The 22,384-nt window shown below is 37.0% G+C and overlaps 2 protein-coding genes and 1 pseudogene across 11 annotated transcripts; 1 reads left to right on the forward strand and 2 right to left on the reverse strand.

The window, feature by feature from the left end:
* Window positions 1–377: 377 nt before the first annotated feature.
* LOC111781719 (uncharacterized) lies at window positions 378–3,236 on the reverse strand (annotated as a pseudogene). Its single transcript, XR_015414271.1, has 2 exons — window positions 3,037–3,236; window positions 378–2,789 (listed from the first exon to the last, which is right to left on the reverse strand). The product of XR_015414271.1 is annotated as an uncharacterized LOC111781719 (transcript).
* A 308-nt stretch (window positions 3,237–3,544) lies between these two features.
* On the forward strand, window positions 3,545–13,135 carry LOC111781350 (uncharacterized). 9 transcript variants are annotated; one of them, XM_087119854.1, is made up of 14 exons: window positions 3,545–3,755; window positions 4,128–4,262; window positions 4,632–4,914; window positions 5,046–5,241; window positions 6,625–6,673; window positions 6,758–7,008; window positions 7,107–7,167; window positions 7,952–8,048; window positions 9,783–9,908; window positions 10,819–10,993; window positions 11,114–11,776; window positions 11,885–12,326; window positions 12,446–12,527; window positions 12,714–13,135. In XM_087119854.1, exons 10-14 carry the CDS (start codon window positions 10,849–10,851, stop codon window positions 12,915–12,917), a joined length of 1,536 nt encoding a protein of 511 aa, XP_086975980.1. In that variant the 5' UTR covers window positions 3,545–3,755; window positions 4,128–4,262; window positions 4,632–4,914; window positions 5,046–5,241; window positions 6,625–6,673; window positions 6,758–7,008; window positions 7,107–7,167; window positions 7,952–8,048; window positions 9,783–9,908; window positions 10,819–10,848; the 3' UTR covers window positions 12,918–13,135. The 9 variants fall into 9 exon arrangements, 8 of the variants coding, with proteins under 8 accessions (XP_086975980.1, XP_086975978.1, XP_086975977.1 ...); XM_087119852.1 differs by having other exon boundaries at window positions 3,545–3,779; window positions 4,632–5,241; XM_087119851.1 differs by having other exon boundaries at window positions 4,632–5,241.
* A 216-nt stretch (window positions 13,136–13,351) lies between these two features.
* LOC111781348 (auxin response factor 6) lies at window positions 13,352–18,790 on the reverse strand. The gene is made up of 14 exons (XM_023661886.2): window positions 17,878–18,790; window positions 17,650–17,762; window positions 17,155–17,253; window positions 17,021–17,077; window positions 16,781–16,936; window positions 16,610–16,694; window positions 16,431–16,521; window positions 16,088–16,252; window positions 15,892–16,014; window positions 15,715–15,790; window positions 15,468–15,615; window positions 14,244–15,355; window positions 13,941–14,131; window positions 13,352–13,787 (listed from the first exon to the last, which is right to left on the reverse strand). Exons 1-14 carry the CDS (start codon window positions 17,918–17,920, stop codon window positions 13,640–13,642), a joined length of 2,607 nt encoding a protein of 868 aa, XP_023517654.2. The 5' UTR covers window positions 17,921–18,790; the 3' UTR covers window positions 13,352–13,639.
* Between the last annotated feature and the right edge of the window lie 3,594 nt (window positions 18,791–22,384).

Genomic DNA, 22,384 nt, shown 5'->3' on the forward strand with positions numbered 1-22,384 from the left:
TGCCCTGCCAGCTTTATCCAAGTGGATGTTTTACATGCAATTCCAACCTACATAGACACCCATTCCAGTTTAGCACATTGAAACTTTTGAGGAGGGGGGGCGGAAACTTAAGTCACAGGTTTGTGTATCGTATATTTTGAAAAAAAAAAAAACACCCTTGAGTTCCTAAAACTCAACCCCAGTGGCACAAGGAACAAGAAATTGAATGTATGCCAACTATTACACTGACATGATATTGAAACCTTTAAAGCAGCAGGTATCTTCTTTTCGTTCTTTGTTCCTTCGTTGTGTAATTTGCTCATGGGGGTATTTGGATAGACTGGATCGGATCTACTCTTAATAAATTCCGGAAGACTATTACCTAGCTCTGCAGTAATTAGAGCATGGTAAAAACTCACAGGACATCAATGTTCGGTAATAGCTGCTAAGATCTGCACAAACTAAAAAATGTGCGTGTGCAACTAATCTTTGCCATAGAGCCAACCATGGTGATTATAGCACCTGACATCTTCAATCAAAATTACAAGAGAAATACATGATGCGTCCAACAAATCCAAATATTCACTTGTGAGAACATCATGCTAAACAAAATATCATAAAGAACCACCACGAAGCAAATGATAAGAATTCTGAAACCTGGAAGCAGATTTATGCAACTCACAGCACAGAAATATGATGTAAACATGAAGTCAACCAAGATAGATTATTAGAAATCTTAGTCCTGCAAGTGCTTTTGATCTTGAGACAAAACACAACCACGCTCTACAAACCGTAATACAAGCCTATCGGCCTCCTCCAATTTTCCTCCTATAAGAAGTCTCCTGCTTACCTTCTCACATAACAATAAATCAGGAAGTAGATTTCTATTGAACATTTGACAAGAAACTGTATATGTTGACATAGGAATTCCAACACTTAAATAAACATGACAAGTTTTAGCATCAGTTCTTGAAGCCGTCCTCAAACCCTCACCTAAAAGGCTGTCGGCCTCTTTAAGGTATCCAAATTTACAAAGTTTCTCAATAACTAGATTAAATAGGGTTTGAAATCTGCCTTTTGAAATCATGTTCTTCAATAATTTCATCAAATCTTCTACCCTACCCTTTCAACAATACTGGTGGATGACAGGCCTGTATGTAACAGGAGAAGGAACCAACCCTTGCCTCAGCATCTTCATTGAAAGTTCAGTGGCGTCTTCTATACGGCCAGCTTTGCCTAGTGCATCAATTAATGTTGTGTATTTCACAGAACCAGGGTCCTTGTTACAAAAGTACATATCATCCCACAATGACAGTGCAGCTTCCAAATCATCTTTCTGACCAAATCCATGAATGACAGTGGAGAAATTGACTACGTTAACAGCACAACCCTTGTTCATGCACTCCTTGAGTAACTGCTGAGCTTCATGTGGTTGCCCATCCCGGCAAAGAGACTGCGCCAATAAGTTGATTTCAACTAGATTTGGAAAGAAACCTTTTCCAATCACCTCCCTGACAGGCTTCATGCAATTTCCCTTTCAGGCGTAACCCATGAACCACAGTGCTATAAGTGATAGCATTAGGTGGTCTCACTCGTGTTCATCATCACTCTAGCTTCTAATGATTTTCAATTTCGGCATAAACCATTTAGCAATTTTGTAAATGTTATAGCATTAGGTTTGCAGTCATACTATTACATCTGCTGCATCATCTCTTTGTGCTTGATCAAGTTTCTCAATGTGTCAAAACCTGTCAAGGATAGAGGTGCATGTTACAACATCTGGAGCACATCTCTTGAAGAACATTTCACCAACAAGCTCTTTTGCCTTCTTAATCTTTCCTTCCTTGCAATATGCATGAACTATTGCACTATACTCGACCTTGTCAATTTTACATTGCAATTATTCAGCTTCTCTAAGAATCTCTAAAGCCTCATCTCCGTGGTCATGCTTGGAAAGCATCTGGATTAGAGAATTTTAAGTAACATGGCCTGGAAATAAGTCACCATCCACCCTCATTTTCTTCATCAGCTCCCTAATTTCATTTATCCTCTTGTCTCTACAGAGGAATCCCATGAAAGTATAGCAACTAATTTTATCTGGGGAGCATCCCTTAAATAGAATTTGAGCAATCAGTTCCATGGCTTGGTCACCCTGATGCAAGTTACAATAGCCCTTGATCAAACAGTTATAGCTCACAACATTTGGAGCAATGCCAATTAGAACCTACGTTCTGCAAACCTCAATGCCTTCTTTAACTCATTAATATGGATTGCAGTTTTACAAATAGACAAATTATGTTAAACTCCTGCAAGGACACGGATGAATCATGTCTGTACCGCCACAATCTATCTGCCAATAGAACAATATCAAAGCACTTCTTTTGCCATCCTGAGAGAGCAAAACAACACAAACCTGTGGCGGGTTAAGGCTTCTTATTAAATGCCTCAACTCCCCTTCAAACTTCCGATTCCAAGAGGAACTTAGCTGGATCAATTTATAGGCATCTCTCACTAAGGGATATCTAAATACATCTTCACCAGTTTCAACTCTTTTGAAATCATTTCCTTTATCCATGATTTCTATCAGACATATTAGACACCAAAAGATCCCCGTCATTATCAACATCCACATCTTCCTCTTCTTCATTAGTAGACTCTTCAGCCTCCATAACCACCGAACTTAAATTGCCGATCCGTTTCATATTCCTCATCTGGATATCCGCAAACTCGAATCTCCGAAATCCTCCGAATCAGTTTTCTGAAATTCGTCATTTGCATCATCAAACCCGTTACTTCTCCCATCAATATCACTGCAGTAAGTTCTTAATCAACGACTGAAACTCGAATCTCTCCTAGAGGAAAACGATACAAATGCGCCAAGTTCACTCCATTCTATAGGATGGAACAAAAATTATCGAAGCATTTATAGACAATTTCATTCACAAAAAAAGTAGAACTAGCACTACCGTTCTGAAAATTATTTAGATAAGTCAGTTCATGAAGTCCGATTCGCTTTCTTCCAATTCAATAGTAGTAATTGAAAAATGAATAACATACCATTGTGATGGAGGAGAAAACAGTGAAGAAATTGACGAACTAGCGACTGGTTAGATAATCCGGCAGGCACTCTTTCCGGCCGCTCCGAAGGTGAAAAGTAACCAGTCTGTAGCCGCTCCGTCGACGTTCCTCAACTTCGCGCCAAAACAGGGCGTCCCTGTCGCAAGAGTAAGCAAGTTTGGGATCTAAATTAAGGTAAAATTACAAATACGGATTTGACATAATTTTATTTTTAATTTAGAAAACCTTTTTTTTTTTTTTTTAACTCATATGATTTATATATTTTTTTCTTTTTTGAAAACCGAATAATCGTTATTGATATATCATTTTTATTGTATATTAGATAATTATTGATTAAAAAAAATTAAATTAAATGCTAATTATATACCATTTTTTTATTATTGACGTCATAAAAATTAAAATTAAATTAAATGTCAATAATATTATCAATAAAATGGTTAAAATGCTCGAGACCGTTGAAATTGGCGGGACTCGAAGAGCATTCATATGACTCGCGCGACGCAGATTCTCCCGGGAAGATCTCGATCATTGGAATTGCGGGCAACGAGGGCAATGGAACTGGATCGGCTCTCATCTTCTTGGGCTCAGGGTTTTCGAATTCGGTCTCTCATTTGATGTGCCTCGCCAGCCTCATGATCCCCCCTCCTTTGCTTCTCTCAGGCACTGACGGTTCTCCCCAAGCTCAACCTGAACTACAGGTGATTTCGTCAGATTTCTCGATCGTAAGTCTAGTTCAAGGCTGTATTATGATTGTTTAGAGGAATAGGTGTTTCCGCATCTAGATTTGTGGTCATCTCTCTGGAGTATGGAATTTGAACTTCATTGCATCTAGATTTCGCTGCTCCGTTTGTTTTCTTCTTCTTTTTTAAAATGATAGTCTGAGGCAGTAGACTCAACGGGGGATTTCTGATACATTGGCTGAAATTTCTTTAGTTTACTGAGCAATTTAAGTTGTAACTGGATCTAGGTATATGTTCACTGGCGCAGTTGCTTGCAGTTTAATTGACCTCGTTTTGTCCGTTATACGCACATGGCTACGGTTTGCTAAACCAAGTTTTCATATATTTCAGATGCAATGCATCGTTGCTCATTGATATTGCCGAAGCAATGGCGAGAACAATTACATATTGATCGATGTAGGGAAGACGTTTAGGGAGCAAGCACTAAGATAGTTTACACGCCGTAAGGTTACTCAAATGGATTCTGTGAGTCGTTATCTCTTGCTCCTTCTGTTTATATATATAATTTTTTGCAAAATTTTCAAAATAAAAATGCATAGATAAATACGATCAGGACGCTATTTCTTTTTGCCGACCTTTATGGCTTTCAGAAGCAATCTTTGCGTCTTGATTTTTCGATCTACACTTTTAACGTACTTGAACCATTTCTACCTTGCGCCAACACTTGTTTTTTATGAAAATTGATTCTCCTTTTAGTCAATTTTATAAGAACATTTTCTTTGCATAAAGTTGACTCTAACTGTCCTTATGGGTATTTTGCTTTTCCCTTAAAAAAATTTCAGATTATGTTGATTCATGAACATGAGGATTTCGTTATTGGCTTTGATGATATAGGTGTTGTGTGTCACCATCGCACTTTGATGGCAGTGGACTTGCGATTGTGCGGCACTCACTTCTTAGCAACAAGTGAGTTAAGCCTATTTGTTCTCGCGTCGCCTACAGCCAAACGACGCATGCTTGAGCCTCTGGTCCCGGTCCAAGAAGAAAGTTCTTAGAAAGCGGGGGCGAGAGATTTCGAAAGAGAGTTTTGAAAGCAAGATTTAAGAAATTGAAATTGGTGTTATATGGGAATGTAAGCAAAAGACAACAACAACGGCTTACTGCATATAACTATCAGGTAGGGAGAAGTTGACAACTAATCATATCCCCCTATAGTACATTTTGGGGCATTTTAGCCCTTGCAGGTGTAGACATGATTTTGGTGAACGGTCATACACCCTCATACTGACCCAATATGAAATGGTAAAGACCTATCTAGGATAAAAGCATGTAAAAGGGGTTTGGAACGGGCATGCAACCATGGACAAGCAAGACTGGGACATCTGTCATGCGGCGATTGACAACACGCCTTGGACATGCATGACCGTGACACTGTGCAACCTTTTAGTCCCACAAATGAAATCAACCGGACGCCTGTTTGCTTAGCACAAAATACGATGAAAAGGTACTTCTGTGGCTACCTTTCTTTAGATTACTTATCGTACCATATTACTCGCAATAAATTGGCCATGGAGTTCTTAGCCTTCGTTTTAAATGTTGAGCAAGCTACTTGTTCAGAGAATATTAGATAGACGATACGTCTGATGATGGAAGAGTTCCTATTTGGCACTAGATGTAGATGCTTCCGACATCTATTTTTTCTCTGAGAAATAAGTTTTCATGTCGTTTTTCTTTTTGGACCTCCCAATAATTAAATGCATAACAACCAGTGGAGCCAACGTGGTTTTTTTTTATATAGTGAACACTCTTTGTTTTCTCCTTGCTATCCAATAAGCTCTTAAAGGGTTCCTTGTAACTCGTGTAGCTCTGTGCAATTAATTTTTTCTTCTGGCTAATATTCGTTACCATTCATAACCAGGTTTGGAATCAAAATTTGAACCAATTGTGGATGCCATGTGTCATTTCACATCTTCTATAATTTGTGTCAATAGTCTCTACTCAAATGTTCAGTCACATCAGTAATCCTAAGAATCGGTCCCTTCACTGTTACTCTCTTTAACTCTTCAAATGCAGTTTGACACTCTGAAGTCCAACTCCAACTATTATTCTTTTTCAATAGGTCCATAAGTGGATTCTCATATGGCTTCGACCTTCGACCAATCATCCATAGTAATTGGCTAATCAGAGGAAAAAATGTAGTTTTGTCATTGAAGCTGGCACCTTCCAGTCTCGTATGGCTTCGACCTTTCCATCTTCCATTCCACTTTCCACACTCGATTACATGTCTGAAGAAGCTTATGATTTCTTGCCGTGAACAAGCATTTTTTCCTCTTCACATATAACTGATTAGCCCTTAATTGTTCTAAGACAAATTTTAAATGAACTTGGTATTCTTCCATCATTGGGCTGTGAACCACAACATCGTTTCGGTAGACTACCACAAACTTGCCAAGATATATGAAACACCTAGTTCATCAAAGTGATAAAGCTAGGTGGTGCATTGGTGAGGCCAAATGCATGACAAGAAATTCAAAGGATACTCGTTTGGTTTGCAATTGTGAATATAAGATGTTGCAAAAGGTTGAAATTGCTGAAAGATTAGTGAATTGGTTCCTTCGGCAAGTGGATGTAGGCTCTGATTTTCTGAAGCCGGAACACTCTAACACCTGATTGTCTTGCTTCTCTTGATCTTCTTTATTATTCTTCTTTCTGTCTTAATTCGAATTGGCCATCAGAAGATTCTTGGATTAATTTTCAACATTAGTAAATGAAGAGTCCAATTAAGAAAATTTTACTGGCTGATGCTAATGATATTCACCTTGTACCTGTTTTCTCCTTTGTGTTATTATAATTTTGGAGATAGTTTTCCTTAGATTCTTCATTTCAGCTTCGCATTGCAGACTGGATCCCACAATGGCCATTTCTTCCTTCCGCAGGTTTTGTAGACAACTTTATGAGTTTTGTTTTAGGATCTTGGAGTTACTTTATTGACGTCATAACTCGTGGCCTTTTCTTTGCAGGGACTCTTGAAGCAGTAAAGAGGATGTGTCCAAAGCAAGCCATGCTAATTGGAATGGGTCATGAGTTTGATCACCACCACATGAATAATGAGTTCCTTGATGAATGGTCTTAAAGTTACAAAATTTACATTCTGTTCCTAAAAAAGGAACCAATCAACTTATAAAGATTCATTCAATGATTGTCCTGCACATGGCTGTCAAGTTATAGAGGTGGTTTCACTGTTCCTCGGTGATTCTATTATCTTTAAAAGGTCTAAATGAAGTTGGAGGGAGATGGCTTTTCTTCATTTTGTACTGTAGATCGGATGTCCGATACTGATCTTTATGTTCTATCCTTGTACTCATTCAGGAAGAAATTCCAGTGCAGCTTGCTCATGATGATCCTAGAATCTCCACACACCTATGATGAGGTAAGATTTCTTCTAACGGTTCTTCACGATTACCATTAACTTCTTCGTTAGCTGTCCTTAATGGTATTAATTATACACACCTCGGTGCCAGTCTTTTATTAGACCAAACAAACGAAGAAAGTAAGACCAAGCATTGGTGACCACGAGTGCGAGAGGGAAACTATTCAAACACCCTTAAACGCTGAAAGTTGAAACCAAACAAACCAATCAGAAAAGTAGAAAAGAAACTTTGTTCAAAATAAACCACCAAAACTTTGAAGGAAGTGGAAGAAAATTGGCTAACACATGTGACATAAGTCATGGGACCCATTTGCAAAGATGGAACATAATAATGCAATTCCTTCCTCAATTGCTCTGTTCATTTTGGAATCTTCCACAGAAAAACTGGAAAAGTTAAAATTTAATAGAGACAATATGGAGCTAATGGTATGTAAGGCAAGGACACTGTATGTGAATAAAGCGCATACTAAAGTTTCTTTCTTTCTTTTTTTCTTTTTTTTACTTAATAGTAATGCGCGTATTGAAGTTCTATTATTCTAATAATTTGTTTTTTGCAGACATCATAGAAACACAATTTATTGTAGAGTTTATTACTGAACTTCTGTTGCAATAAGTGCTTATGGAACCAATCACGAAAATTTATGGCCTAAATCTTGCCTTTCTGTTTTCTTTTTCCATTTGGAGTGTTTTTTGTTTTTCTTTGTCTCCTAAAGAGAAATTTCTTAATTGCTTCTCTATAGTTGAATGCTATAGAAATTTGACATTTCTAATTTCTATTTTCAAGGAAAAGGTATATCAATAGCACATTGAAGAGACCAGGGAAAATATAAGAAGGATGTACCAGAAGCAGTGTACTGCGATGGAGAAGTTAGAGAGAAAAGGTTAGTTTTTTACTTGCCATGCCATGCTCAGAACTTTATACATTTGCACCTAAACGTACTTGGAAATTTCAACTTTTTCCCCGGTGGTCAATAATTTTTTCCTCCAAGTTTGGGTGATAATAAGATTTAATAAATAATAAGATTTGTGAAGTTTTTGATGCTCTGTACTTCACCGATCATCCAAGATCTTTTCAAAAAATGATAATAAAATATCGATCCCTGGTCCCACCAAGAATCCTGATGAACACAAAATCTTAGCCAATAATTTGATTGATTTTTTCCATTTTTGTTTGCCCATTTAAAATGTTGGAATGATATTGTACTTAAAAAGAAATTAGTTAAAACAATATTTTTTTTTCATTGTTTTTTTATTTTAAAAAAAAAACTACTTTGCTTTTATTATTTTGGATCAATTAAAATTATCTTTCTTTTGACAGTACATATTTACCAAATATTATTCAACGGTACAACTTCTATTATTTCATCCGGCAATTTTTAAACAATTTCTAAACATTAAAAAGTTGCCATAAAATATAAATTAAAAACTTTCCTCAATACGAAGAAGAAAACAAGGGAAATAAATGGGAGTATAGAGTAGGGACTAGGGATGGCAGTCAACAGAGTCAAATTATAAAATTCTGAACCCCACATCCAATTTTTCTTTTTAGATTTTCTAAAATAATTTTCCTGGTATTTTTAATTGTTTCACTCTATTTTTTTAAATAAAAAATATACTTTTTAGGGAAAAAAGGTAAGGGTTTGAGCATGGGTGAATATGCTTTTCGCCTTAAAAAAAAAAAAAAAGAAAAGAAAGTATCTTTGACTGATGACTGGACAGTCCCTCCCTTTTCCCCAACGTTCTCTACTTCCAAAAGGCCGTCCCTTTCTGATAATCGTCATTTCCTCGCCGCTCAATTCAAACTCCTTTCACCCTCATTTTATCCAAACTCGGGGATTTTTTTTTTTTTTTCTTAAGCCTTGATTAGCGGTATTAAATTTTCGCCGTTTACTGTTTATAATATTACTCATAACATCATTTTCATTTTTGTAAATATGTATATCAATTTAAATCAACGACAGTGAAAAAAACATCATTTTCATCTTTGTATTTTATTCATGAATTAATTTTGTTTGTTGATCTCCAATTTTATCAAGTGATTGAACTATTTCCTTGAATTATTAAAGTTTGATATTTTTTAAGATTTGTAGCTAGGAGAAATATTGCTTTTTTTTTTCTTTATTTGATTTACGTGTCTTGTTCTTTTAATTGTATCTGTTTTTGCTGGTTATTATCGCTAGCTTCACAATTTTAAAATGTATTTTTAATAAGAGATTTTTACACTCTCGTTCTTTTCGGACATTGCCTAGTGCCTAAATTTAGGCTCACAAATTTTAAGAAAGTTTAGTTTTTTTTAGTGTAAGATAGTGGTGGATCTTAGAATTTATTCTAAGTTTCTCATTTGTTTTGGTTTAACAAGTAGATTATTGTTTTAGTTCATGAATTTGAAATTTGATAAGAAAATTAAGGCCAAGTATTTAGTTCAAACAATTATTTTGCTAAATTCCCAACTCGAGAAGATATGGAAATGTTGCTAAATTCCCATCCCAGTGTACGTACTTTCTCTGATGCCTTCTGTTCGGACACTTGAAACCCCCATATTTGTTATACCTTTTCTTTTAATTATGTGAATCTCTTTGAAACTTCAATTTTTAGATTTGGATTCATCTTTATAGCCTTATTGATGGAAAAAGAAGAAGGAACACCCGTGATTGGTTGCCAACCCTTCTTCAAAAGTAATAAACCGACAATGCAGAGGAGATTTAAAGCCAAGAAATCAAAGAACAAAAAATGGATCACTGGTGAGTTTCGAGATTAAATTTCTTGTCTGTTTTCCTTTTTCCCCTTTCTCTTTTCCTATCATTTTCACTGTTCAACGCCCTTCTCCTCCTGTCTTCGTTAATCATTTCCCATAATTTTTCACCCTTTTAGTCTTCTCCCCAACTCCCACCTACTAATTTCGAAATCCCTCTTCTAAGTTTTAACAATGGCGAATTGATCGCCGACCATTTGATTAGTCCTTGTGATCAAGTGGCTCGTTCTGATTTAGCCACCTCACGTCGGTGGGTCCGGCAACTGACGTGGATTAATCGGAGAGGCGTTCTTGAATATGTTGTGTTGTGTAGTGCATGCGAGTTGGCCTTGTTCATGAGCTTGTAGAAAAAACCTGCTCTCTTCTTCCCCCCTTTGTCGGGTTTTCATATACTCTGAAATTGACTTGTGGGTCTTACTTCTTCTTCTTCTTCTTCTTCCACCTGCCATATCCTTTATTTCCTCCTCTGCCTCTCTCTCTTCAGTCGTTCTGCAGAGTTGCATCTCCTAGAGAGAGAGAGAGAGAGAGAGAAACGGGAATCCAATGGAGTACGAAAGGATTCACAAAGTTCAGGTGGCCGTTCTTCTAGGATTCTATTTTTCATTCTCTCTTACTTCATTGCGTTTTTAAGTTGGACTATTCCTGTTCTTCTTGGATTTTGGAAAGACAAACTCTCATATGGGTTGGGAGTTGAGAATGTTATTTCTTGATCTAAGTTTGAAGAGTGGTTCCGAACCCTACTGATAGCTTTTATTTGTATGGAATTGATATCAATTTTGCGTGTGAGTGATGGGACAGTTCCAACTACTTAAGACAGAAAAGAATGTTTTGAGTTCTTTCTTTTTCTTTATTTAGTTTTTGTGTTGGAAGAGTTTCATGGGTATTCTTCTCTATTTCAGACGGGTATAATTTCTCCGAGTAAACTGAGGATGAAACTCATGGCACCTCATCATAAAAAGAAGGATGGATCAAACAGCAACTCTTCAAGAACTTCTCCTTCCAAACTTGAGGACACTGAGTTTGTCAGAAATAGTTTATTATTGGCCACAGAAAATGGTGGCTTTGAAGAGGAAGGTCTGTCCCCTTTCCATCTCATTTATATTCCTTATTATGCCTGAGGGTGAAACTTTTACTTGTTTCATTGTCATGTTTGTGTGGAGGAGATGTATCGTGTTTATGTTTTTACTGATGCAGAAACATGTCATGCAGTGACATCTTCCTGCTTCGAAGTTCTCTCTGAAAAGGTTTTGAATCAGGCAGTTTCAGACTCAAAACAAAGTGATCGGTCTCCAAGTCTGCCAAAGGAGTTTCTCTCCGAATCTGATCGAAATAGAATGCAGGAATGCCTGAAAGGTGATAGTTGTAATTCAAGCACAATTAACCCTCCAAAATCATTAGAAGATGAAAATCTGGATTATGACAGTAATGCAAGTTCATCTAGTTTTGAGTTTCATAAAGGAGAGAGGTCTGCACAAAGCTCCATTTCAAGGTCCCACTTGAGACCGATGCCATCGAAGTGGAACGATGCAGAGAAATGGATAATGATTCGTCAAAACAATGGTCAGGCTGCCAATTATTCTAAGAAGAATGTTGCACAAAACCATGGATATAGAATGATGGCCGCAAATATGGTGAGGGTTGCTCCAGAATCTGCAAACTCCCGGCTTCGGTCGTCAATTGGTAACGTCGTGGATGCAAACCATGTTGATTTTTGTCAGCCTGAGAAGTTCTCTTTTGTGCCTGCTGGAGCATATTCTTTTGCAGATGATGAGTTGATTGACCCATGTTCTCAAATTAATGACTTGAAGGAAGTGGATCACAGGCCATCCTCAAAAGCTAGTAAAGAGGATTCGACAGGTACAAGACCAACACTATTTTAGCAGCTTTCTCTCATTTGTGTTATATGTTTAGATCTTTTGCAATCCTATTTCGCTCATTGTACAAGTTTAATGGCTTATTCTTCAGGCTTCCCTGCAATAAGAGCAGTTTCAATGAGAGATATGGGAACAGAAATGACCCCAGTTCCTAGCCAAGAGCCTTCAAGAACAGCCACCCCTGTCGGAGCGTCTCCGCTTCGCACCCCAATTTCTTCAACCCCCTCCACACCACGGAGAGATGCACCTGCTCCCACTTCTACAGAGCAATCTGCGTTCCAGTTGCAACAATTCACAGAAAATGGCCATAAGGAACTGTCAAAAGATGAAATGAAGCTCAAAACAAGGAGAGAGATTCTAGCCCTTGGTATGCAGCTTGGCAAGTCAAATATTGCAGCCTGGGCAAGTCAGGATGAGAAGGAAAAGAACAGACAGAATGTTGAAACTGCTGACAAGGAGGCACTCAAGCGAGCGGAGTTCGAAAAACGTGCAGCTGTGTGGGAGGAAGTCAAAAAGTCTAAACATATGGCAAGGTTTCCCCCTTCCATAATTCACATATATCATATAACTCTTGTATTGAGTTTTAAGATCGAGGAGATCTGATGAGAAGTTATTCGTTCTAATTTGATAAGAAAATTTTAACATTGCTCAGATATAGACGCGAAGAGATCCAAATCGAAGCATGGGAAAACCAGCAGAAAACGAAGCTCGAAGCCGAGATGCGGAGGGTAGAGGTATTTAGATTCCTCCTTAAAGATTCAGATGAAGTCAATTGACTATTTTTTTTTATGAAGGCTGAACTTAAGTATCTATAAATCAATGATAACTAGAGAGATCTCATATCATACTGATGAAAGATTTTCACTGCTGAAGACACGGCAACTATTTTAGTACTGATCTAAAGCTTTGACACAAATTAGGCCCAAGTTGAGCAAATGAGAGCTGAAGCTGAAGTGAGTATGATTAAGAAGATTGCTATGACAAAGCAAAAGTCGGAAGAAAAACGGGCAGCGGCCGAGTGTCGAAAGAAGCGTGAGGCAGAAAGAGCATCTGCACAGGCTGAGTACATTCGGCAGACAGGACGAATGCCATCCTCCCCTTACATTTGTTGTGGTTGGCTGTGATGAAACCAAAACTCCCATGAAAAATGAAGAGAACAATGAATTGGGGGCCTAACAATGCTCAACTTGCATCTATCAAGCAGCTTCATTTACATTTAGTTCCCAGAAGAGAATTTTGCAGTTAATGAACTAACTCCTTACCTCAGAGTGTTCATATCGAATAAACAGATAGCTATGAAAAATTCACGATTCGAACTCTTAAAATGTTTTGATTGTAACAAGTTTTTTGAAGCTACTTTTAGTACACTTGCCTGATTGTGCTTAAAATAAATGGTGAGCTGTTCTCAAAGCTACTTTAAAGCATGTCTTTAAAGTTCAATCAACAAAAAAGCAGAAGCAGAGAGCTGCATGAAGCTCTTTCAATACAAATGAACAGTCATTGAGCCTTAATCTTAATAAAGGACCAGATCAAATCAAACTTCACAAGAACATGCAGCTGCTCTAATAAAACTTCATTTATAGGGTGCAATATATATAGCACATAACAAAAGCTATCTCCAGTCATACAGAGCTGTCCTGATACCTGTATGTATGAGAAAACAGAACGGAGAGAGAGAGAGAGAGAGAGAGAGAGAGAGGGAATCACTTGATTAATTACAGTTTCTGGCTCATATCTGAGCTCAAGTTAAAAAAGAAGAAAAACTAAGATTGCTTTTACATTCTCAAGAGAAATAACTTAGAGAGAGCTAATAGTACAGAGAAGGCATGTTGACCGGTTAAATGCCTCAGTACTCGAGCGACCCGACAGAAGTTATCCCGCTACTCAAATTTCTGGACGACTCCTGTCTATCGGCATAGCTATCAACCCTGCCCATCTCCTGCACTTCCTGTGGTGAAAGTATTTTGATACACCACACACTGTTGACAAACTCCCTGTCCATGACAAAAGGATACCACACTCATCAGGAAAGGACAAAGAGTTTCAACGAAAAAGCTAGAGTTGATGAACACTTCTAACGAAATAAGGATGTAATTCTTGCATCGAAAATATACTTAATAGGACAGGAAGAAAGGTAAGAAACTCACTGCCAGGGATCGTCCCCAAGAAGAAGGACGTCATTTTCCCGGTCAACAAATACAAGCTGCCAGCCTGATCTCAAAGGGTCCTCCAACTCGCCTTCAAGATTGAACTTGTGAGCGAGCTCACTACGTAACTGATGGTAGCTACTGAATTTCGAAATATCCAGTGATCTACCGAAGGTCCCCGACTTGTAAACCTGTTAAAAATCCGAGAATACAATCAACAAGAGAAGGAACTAGGGAAACACAGATAGGAAAACAAAAAAAACAAGCATAACAAATCGCACGAATTTCAGTAAAGAGAACAACCTTTACGAAGTTCGGCAAGATACCCGAATCCTCAATGCAATTGGAAGGTGTCCCAGCTGGATTGGCAGAGAAGTTGGTACCAGCAGTATTCACATAATTGGACGAAAACGGTATCGCTGTTGAGTCACTGTCACTGCAAATTCCCCTAATATTTGGCATACCATTCTGCATTAGAAGAGATGAAGGCTCTATATTGACACCAAATAGAAGATTACTCTGCGGGTCACCATTCCTTTGATCTAATGAACACTCTCTACCAGGAAACGGCGGCAAAGAAACATTCTGAGAGATATTAGCCTGAGCTGTCCCCATATTTTCCTCTTGGAGATGAACAAACTGAGAATTTCCAGAAGAGATATGAGGATCGATTGCAGCTCGCTTTGATGGCCACGTAGATGAATGTATCATGGGATGTGTTCTAGGCAGATTAAGCAGCTGAGACGATTCATCTTGCGGAAACGAACCTAACAGGCTGTGCAATGGTGAAATGATAGGATTTGTCATATGGATGCCATTTGAATCAGAAAAACTCTGCTGCCTGCAAAATGAAGGAATAGTTTGCAGGGATTGGGATACCGAACCGAACTGTGTCATTGTAGAGATGCTACTCGGAATTTGTTGGTGATCAAACACTTGCTGTTGTGGCTGCTGCTGCTGCTGCTGCTGCTGCTGCTGCTGCTGCTCGTTGTTGAATGTCTGATGCTTCATCTCCTGCCGAAGAACGGTAGGCTGGGTTGGGGCCTGAGAATGAGGGAGATGTTGGATTTCATGATCATTTTGGATAAAGGTCTGGTGAGGCTGAGGCTGCTGCAACATCTGAGGTGACATGAAAGTAGCAGGCCTGTTGGGAAGATTTTGGGTTTGTTGGAACTGAAGAAGCGATGCCGCCTGCGCCTTAGCAGGATCAACGGTTCTCATCTCCTGTAGTGCAGCAGCAGCCATTGCTTGATATATCTCCGGCTGCAGACCCACCATGGAAGCATCGAGCCTCGGCTGCATCCATGGTGCAACTCCGATTCCATGGAGGTTCAGAGGTTGAATTCCACGATCTAGAGCGTCTCCCCGTAGCCACATTAGTTGTGAGTTCAATCCCAGATCATCCTCTTTGAGACCTGACACAGTAAGTGGATATCAGAGTTCCTTAAGATACAACAGAGGAACACCACATACGAAAAGCTAGAGAAAGATAAACCGGACTTTGATACCATAAACGCACGAACATACCATGGAAAGAAGGCAATCCAGTTGGCCAGGGTCGCTTAAGCCTGAGGGAAAACGGAGACGGATACATCGGGAAGGTTGTTAGTGGCTCGATCTCCCATAACGAAACCCTTGGCTGTCTCTCCCCAGCTGTAGATTCATCCCATCCAACCTACATAATGCAAATTCTAAACACCTTTAACGAAACTCTATGGTAAAAATAACGTTTCGATGATTTTACTTGAATTTTCAAAACGAAACTTAAACCAACCTTGACGGAGCGCCAGTGTGAGTTTGGCCATCGAGCAGGATCTAAGTCACTGATGCCAGTAATAGTGCCCATGTATCTAGAAAACATACAAATCTTAGATGTTCATGATTCCATAGATCAATTTCTCATAGAATATACACATTATTTTAGCAACAAGAAATTTTAAAAAACGCATACCGACGAACACTTGATTCTTCTGTTTCAAATAGCATTCTAAAACGCATACCGACAGAAACACGGGTATGGTACACAGCTTTGACATACTTAGCCAGAGGAATGATGAACTCTGATGGGCTAGCTCTGAATGAAAAAAGAATGTGACTTGGATTATAAACCAAACTAACAAGGCTCAAGAATTGTTCAAAAATCGAACCTGGGATTATAAAATATCGTGAACCGACTATTTGTAGCAGCTGCATGGGCTGCAGCAGCAAGAAGCCCCAAGTGCATGCTGTCACTAGATAAAACCGATGAGGGCATCATCGTTTGTGGTCGGCTAGCTCGACGGATCCCCAATAGTAATTGATTCTTTTCATTCCTGAGAAACCCCAGCATTGCGAATATGATATAAATTTGAATGAATAAATATTGAGTCTAAATGAATGAACAGCCAGCCCATACGCTCTGCGCAGTCGTCGTGGTAGCTTCAGTTATACGAGTGATAAAGTTTTATTTCGAAAAATAACCTACATACAAGGAAGGGCATAAAAACGAACCAAATAAAGATCACAGAATCGCCAGCAACAAGCCTCTTAGCACTTACAAACACACTCCATCCAGTTGTAAGAAGATGCCTTTTGGGCTGGCCTGCATCGAAAATATAATTAGACATAAAAAACTGCTAGGAGACGAGGGGTTGAGGCAGTTTTTAAAACGTTAACCTCGCAAAACTCACCACGAAAGATATGCCTAAATTTCCATTCGTTATCGTGCAGATCCCTTGCCATCAACTCCTGAGCAGGTGGCTGTTGAGTAAAGTCCTACAAGTCAAAATATGGTACTTCTCCGTTACGACATTTTCAAACGAATACTTAACGTCGTGTTTCTAAGACATTTTTAGGATTACCAATGGAGGAAAAACTTTTTCAGCAGCACGACGAGGAACAGAAAATCCTCCATGCGTACTTGTGTCACTTGCTGTCAATGTTTTACAAAAATAATTGGTCGGTTGTTTGCTTGGAGCACCCAACTCAGCTGGAAGATATGGCTCCTTTTGCTCTTGCTACAGAAAGTTCCGAAAATTATCAGGAAATGAAGTTCTTATGACTTATAAATTCACTATTCGAGTTACGTGAAGGTAACATACAGCACTGAGCGGTTGCAAGGTCATCTGAGCATAAACTTCGTCCGTCTCGATATCTGCCTGGATTCATCAAGTCATTCAATAAGAACCTCTGGAGTTTGTACAAACCTGTGATGAAAGTCAATGACAAGCCTTACATGCATGGTAACATTGTGAAGCTGACAGATAAGTTGTGGCGGCAAGCTTGGATAACTTGGTATATGGGCATCCACTTCTTTGTTGGTCGATATGGCTACCTACCCAATGTCAATGAATATTATGTTAGCAACTAATCCCCTCTCGAACCGCCAAACATCGAGCAAAAGCGATCACGAGGAACAAAAATGAACTCCAGATGCAGGTAGACAACAAGCAAGTTTTGAAGAAAAATGAGTTGAGTTGTTGATCCTCTAATGATCATCAGAATACACAAACAAGTCCAGACACAGTCCAAGTACAAGCATAAGCAGCTTAAACAACAAGTGGAGTCAGCAAGATTGAAGACAAGTGATGAACAGGAATCAAAAGTTTAATGGGAAGTTGGGAGCTCACAAACAAGAAATGGCAATAGGCAAACAAGTTCCATATCTGAAGAGGGTCAGTTTCTAATATCAATTTTGGGAAACAATGATACTCATAGGCTTACAGCTTACCTGCTCGCTGTGACCCTGTGGAAAGTAAACAGCCCGACTTCCAACAGCAGGTAGAGATACAAGAGGGCCCGCACATGCATGCCAAAGCTCCGAGTTAAGAACTCTCTTCTCCCCTGAAAATTTCAATACATTTCATTACAAGATAGCTACCAACAGAGAAGGGATGTTTTGACATAGAAATTGAGGCAAATGGAAACAAACAGGGACTATGGGCATCTCAGTCTATACCTTCCGGAGGCTGAGGGCTGAAACCAGCAGCTGAAAGCCTCATTTCAGTGAGATCCAACAAACCCAATGAACTATTGACCCCCAAATTTGAAGCACCAAAGTCAATCTGAATGTTCAAAAAGTAAACTACAAAAGCTCAGCCGAAGCCGGTTTCACTACAGAACACGATCAACTTCAACCTCACCCGCATCTGATTCTCTCCACCCAAACCCCCCACATACAAACCTCTTCAATCACCGACTTCATGCCACAACAAACAAAACCCAACAAATCCACCGTTGAGCCAAAGAAAACCTAGGATACCCCAAAACCAAGTTCCTTCAATAACCCACAAGAACACAAAGGTAATCAAAGAAAACCCAAAAAGGGGAAAAGGGATAAAATCAGATCTCAGCCCTCTAAACGCGAAAAACCCAGAAGAAGCAGGAAGCAAAAAGAGAGGTAGATCTCAGCACAGTAGAAGCAAACACCAGTTCAATTGAATGATGTGGGAATACAATGAAGAAACAAAAGGGCTTCAAGGGTGGAGCCACGAAATGGAAATCCGCTGGAATTACACAACCAAATGCTTTGCTGCTACTCAATCCTTTGTGTTCATCAAAGCCCTTCAAGGCTTTGCCTCTCTCGAATTTGTGTGTGTTCTATTGATGGGTACTCTGTAAAACAGAAACACAATCAATCAACGCAACCAATACTACTTGTGAGTGTCTTTTCTGTAACCAGGGATTGGGGAAAAGGTGAGAGCGCGCGCGCACACACACACACACACTCTAGAGAGTAGAGTCTAGAGAGAGAAAGAGAAAGTGGTGGAAATCGTGTGATTTTTATAGAAGCAGCTCCATGAAACCAAGCGTTTCTTCTTCTTCTTCTTCTTCTTCTTCTTCTTTTTCTTCTTCTTCCTTGTTTATTGTTCTCAAATTTACATTGTATTTTATATTGAATAAAAACTATTTTTATTACTTTATGGATAAAAAAAAAAATCAAAGAAAATACATTAACTAAATTAAAATAATTAAAAGTGTTTGCTAGGAGGAACAAAGTTTCGTATTGCCTCCCGACAATGTTACCAAATCTTCGTTTTCTCACAGACCAACACGAGTTTTTCTGACATGTTTTATTCTCACTCACATACAAAATGAAGGTACACTTTATTGGTATAGGCAGTAATTTTCATTTTCTACATACATTTCTTAGTTGTCTTATTTTTAAAATCACTCTCATTTGGTTGTGGTCTCATTCATGTACTCGTCATTCTTTCAAGTGCCACAAATTTTATTTCGTACATTTTTTTTATAAGGGACTCTTTAATTTTAATTCTATCAACATAGAAAATGACACAAATTTAAAAATTTACCTGAAAAATTCATCAGTCTCTAATATTATTTTTTGTGTATAATTATAGTTTGAAATGAAGTTGAACAGAACTAGATTACAAAATTGAAAGAGACGATATAAAGGTAACATCGGTATTACATTTTTTTGCAATATTAGGGTTCGAGAGAGCATCCCGAACATCGTCTTGCTCGGTTGGGATTTTAAAAAATTGTAAAAAAAGATTATTTAAAACAGATTTTTTTTTTTTAAATAATAATATTAAACAATAGAGAAAAATTCTCCCCTTAAGAAAAATTAACGAGATTACTAAAATAGAAGATTCATGGAGAGAAGTTTACTCTACAGCTCATCTGAGTTCGTGGAAAAGATCTGAGCCGTTGATGAGAGAGTAGGGCCCAGGAAAAGATCTGATGAGACGTGATGTGAAGGTGTTTGATTGGTGGGTTATTAAATGTATTGTGTAGGAAGGACACAAATAATTATTGTCCCACGTTCCAACATATCAATCACTCATTTTTAACCATTTTACCCAAAACTCACCGTTTTCTTCCTCAATTTCTCCCAATGTTGGATAAACTCTCGACCTAATATGGTAATTTCACTCTAACTCAACGTACTTGCAGCTCAAGCTCGCCGCTAGTATATACTGTCCACTTTAACAGCTCGTTACGTATTATTGTCAGCCTCACATTGTTAAAATGCATCTACTAAAGAGAGGTTGAATGTTTCATTCGACTAAAAATAATGAAAAATATTAAAAATTAATTAAAATAGACGTAACATGGAAAGCATTGAATCATGGTACGGAGTGGAGACATAAACATGATTGTTTGGTCGTGAATCAAAGCTAATGGACAACTCTCTAAACCCTCCAGCTATCTTTTTTTTTTTCTTTTTTTGTTCGTCTCGTTTAATTTTCTTTTTTCGAACTTTCCTTAATTAATTAATTAATAACTAATTAATCATTTATTTTCTTTAATTATATAATATGATTTAGAGAAGTGATTCTGTCGTAGTGGAAATATATTTATTAAAAATTATACTTTCTTTTCAAAATAATAATAATAATAATAATATTGGTGAAAAATATTCAGTCAAAAAGGCACAAATTTATTAAATTATTTTTATCAATTAAATGTATATAATAAAACTCTCTAGCTTTCTAAACCAAAATTTTAGACCAAATCTCGTAAATATTCTTTTTAGTTTCTATTTGGTGAAAAAAATAATAATTATTGGTGAATTTTATTTCATTAAATTAAACTTTATAATATCCAACAAACTAGATATTTTTTTAAAAAGTCTTTATATATATATATATTATATGAAGACATTAATGAATGGGCCAAATATGTGTCACAAAATCAAAATATGGACTATACATTATACACTACAAGTGGTAGAACATGAATAATTCAGATAAAGACAAGAAACTCCCTATCATACATAAACTTAATATTTTAAAAATGAAATAAAAATATAAAATTATCGAGAATAGCAGTTCAACATGGCAATCGATAGTCCTACATTCAAATTTCTGCAATTATTGATAGATGAGATCGACTAGTTGACATAGCTAAAAAGAATCTAAGTAAGTATAAATAAGTTGATGAGATTTAATCGTAAAGTGGATGTGAACGTATTAAATATTTGAAAACGACGTGTGTGAGAAAAAAAATTCGGTGCATGATTTCGAGTGAGCTTTGTTTGAATGATTGTCAAATTGTTGACTTTTCGATGTATGATTTAACACCCACGACTGTGGCGGACAAACATGAATTTCTCCAAAATATGATTTTCGCAACGTCGTTATAGTATACAAATTATCGCATTATCCATACGTATGATTTAAGCTTTTAATTATATAATTCAAATATATTAATTTATCTAAATTATTAAATATATAATAATAATAATTATTATTATTATATATTTATTGGTGTGGAGAGAGAGAGTGAAAGGGGGAAGAGAGAGAAAGTGGGGATTGGGAAAGAAAAAGTGAGAGATGCGAAGAAAGGGACAGTAGAGGGATTAGATTTGTGGGCCCCACTCGTAAATTCTGTCATTAGATTTTCCTAGTTCCACTTTCTTTTATTTTTATTTATTTTATTTTTTATTTTGAACGCCAACCCGAATCTACCCGAACCTGAGGTTCGGTATTGATAAAAATATCGAAGTCTCAATTTCATTGAAAAGTGATGCAAAATATCGATGTTTATTAATATTTATTTAAAAATAAATTAAAATAAATATTCTAATTTATAACTCATCCATTTTTAAAATAATACTAAATATCTCGTCCACTAAATTATATATTAAAATGTAATAAATAGTGAATTATATATTTAAAAAAAATAGAATAAATAAACATTTGAAAATGAATAAGAAAAAATGACCAACAACCAATTATCCCTTTTTAAAATAATAATAATAATAATTAATAATCTTAATTATTATTATAAATTTTAATAGAGAATCAAATGCCAATTAGCAACTACTTTACGACTAATAACTAAAGTTTTTGAAGAACAAATCATTTCTAAAGCCATTGTGTGGGGCCCACAAAATACCACGCTTTCAATTTCAATTCCTTAATTAGTCTTAAAAAAAACATCTTAATTGGTATAATTAGTCGTTAATTACGGTCTCTAATCTTTGTCGTGAAGGACTTTAACGTTTGTCGGATAATGACTTTCAAAATTATTAAATCAAATACAAAAATTACTTTCTAAACTAATTAAAAAGTATATAACAAAATTACGAGAATTAATATATATACTTCCAATTTTCAAATAAACTAATTTAAAAAATATACCGTTTTTATTACTATATATATAATATTTTATTCAATACCGATTAATACTTTACTTTTATTTAAAACAAAAATTTAAATAGATGACTCAAACAACCTTAACGAATTCAACCCTTAGGCTTAAAAAATGTCTCAGGCCGATCTAACATAACTACGAACGCTCCAACTAATATTCGCAAAACTTGTGAAATATTTTAAAGTTTAAGGTTGTATTATCTTACCTCCCTTTAAGGAACGGACTTTATTTATCATTTGTTGACCGTATCGTGCCCTAAAGCGATTATACAAATTACCTTTATAAAATAATAATTTTTTTCTAACCAATTTTTTAAGATCTTTATAAAGGGTCCCACTTAAATT

This window comes from Cucurbita pepo, chromosome 19, assembly GCF_057944985.1.
Source record: "Cucurbita pepo subsp. pepo isolate OVF chromosome 19, ASM5794498v1, whole genome shotgun sequence".
NCBI lineage: Eukaryota > Viridiplantae > Streptophyta > Magnoliopsida > Cucurbitales > Cucurbitaceae > Cucurbita > Cucurbita pepo.

Excerpts from the sequence above, each read along its gene's own strand:
- LOC111781350 (XM_023661888.2), top strand. The coding sequence starts at position 10,463 with ATGGAGTACGAAAGGATTCACAAAGTTCAG. Across the intron at positions 10,493-10,818 it reads AAAGGATTCACAAAGTTCAG|ACGGGTATAATTTCTCCGAG; the intron begins GTGGCCGTTCTT and ends TCTCTATTTCAG. Across the intron at positions 10,994-11,113 it reads TGGTGGCTTTGAAGAGGAAG|AAACATGTCATGCAGTGACA; the intron begins GTCTGTCCCCTT and ends TTACTGATGCAG.
- LOC111781348 (XM_023661886.2), bottom strand. The coding sequence starts at position 17,920 with ATGAGGCTTTCAGCTGCTGGTTTCAGCCCTCAGCCTCCGGAAG. Across the intron at positions 16,937-17,020 it reads CCTTGCAACCGCTCAGTGCT|CAAGAGCAAAAGGAGCCATA; the intron begins GTATGTTACCTT and ends AACTTTCTGTAG. Across the intron at positions 15,791-15,891 it reads GAAGAATCAAGTGTTCGTCG|ATACATGGGCACTATTACTG; the intron begins GTATGCGTTTTT and ends TATGTTTTCTAG.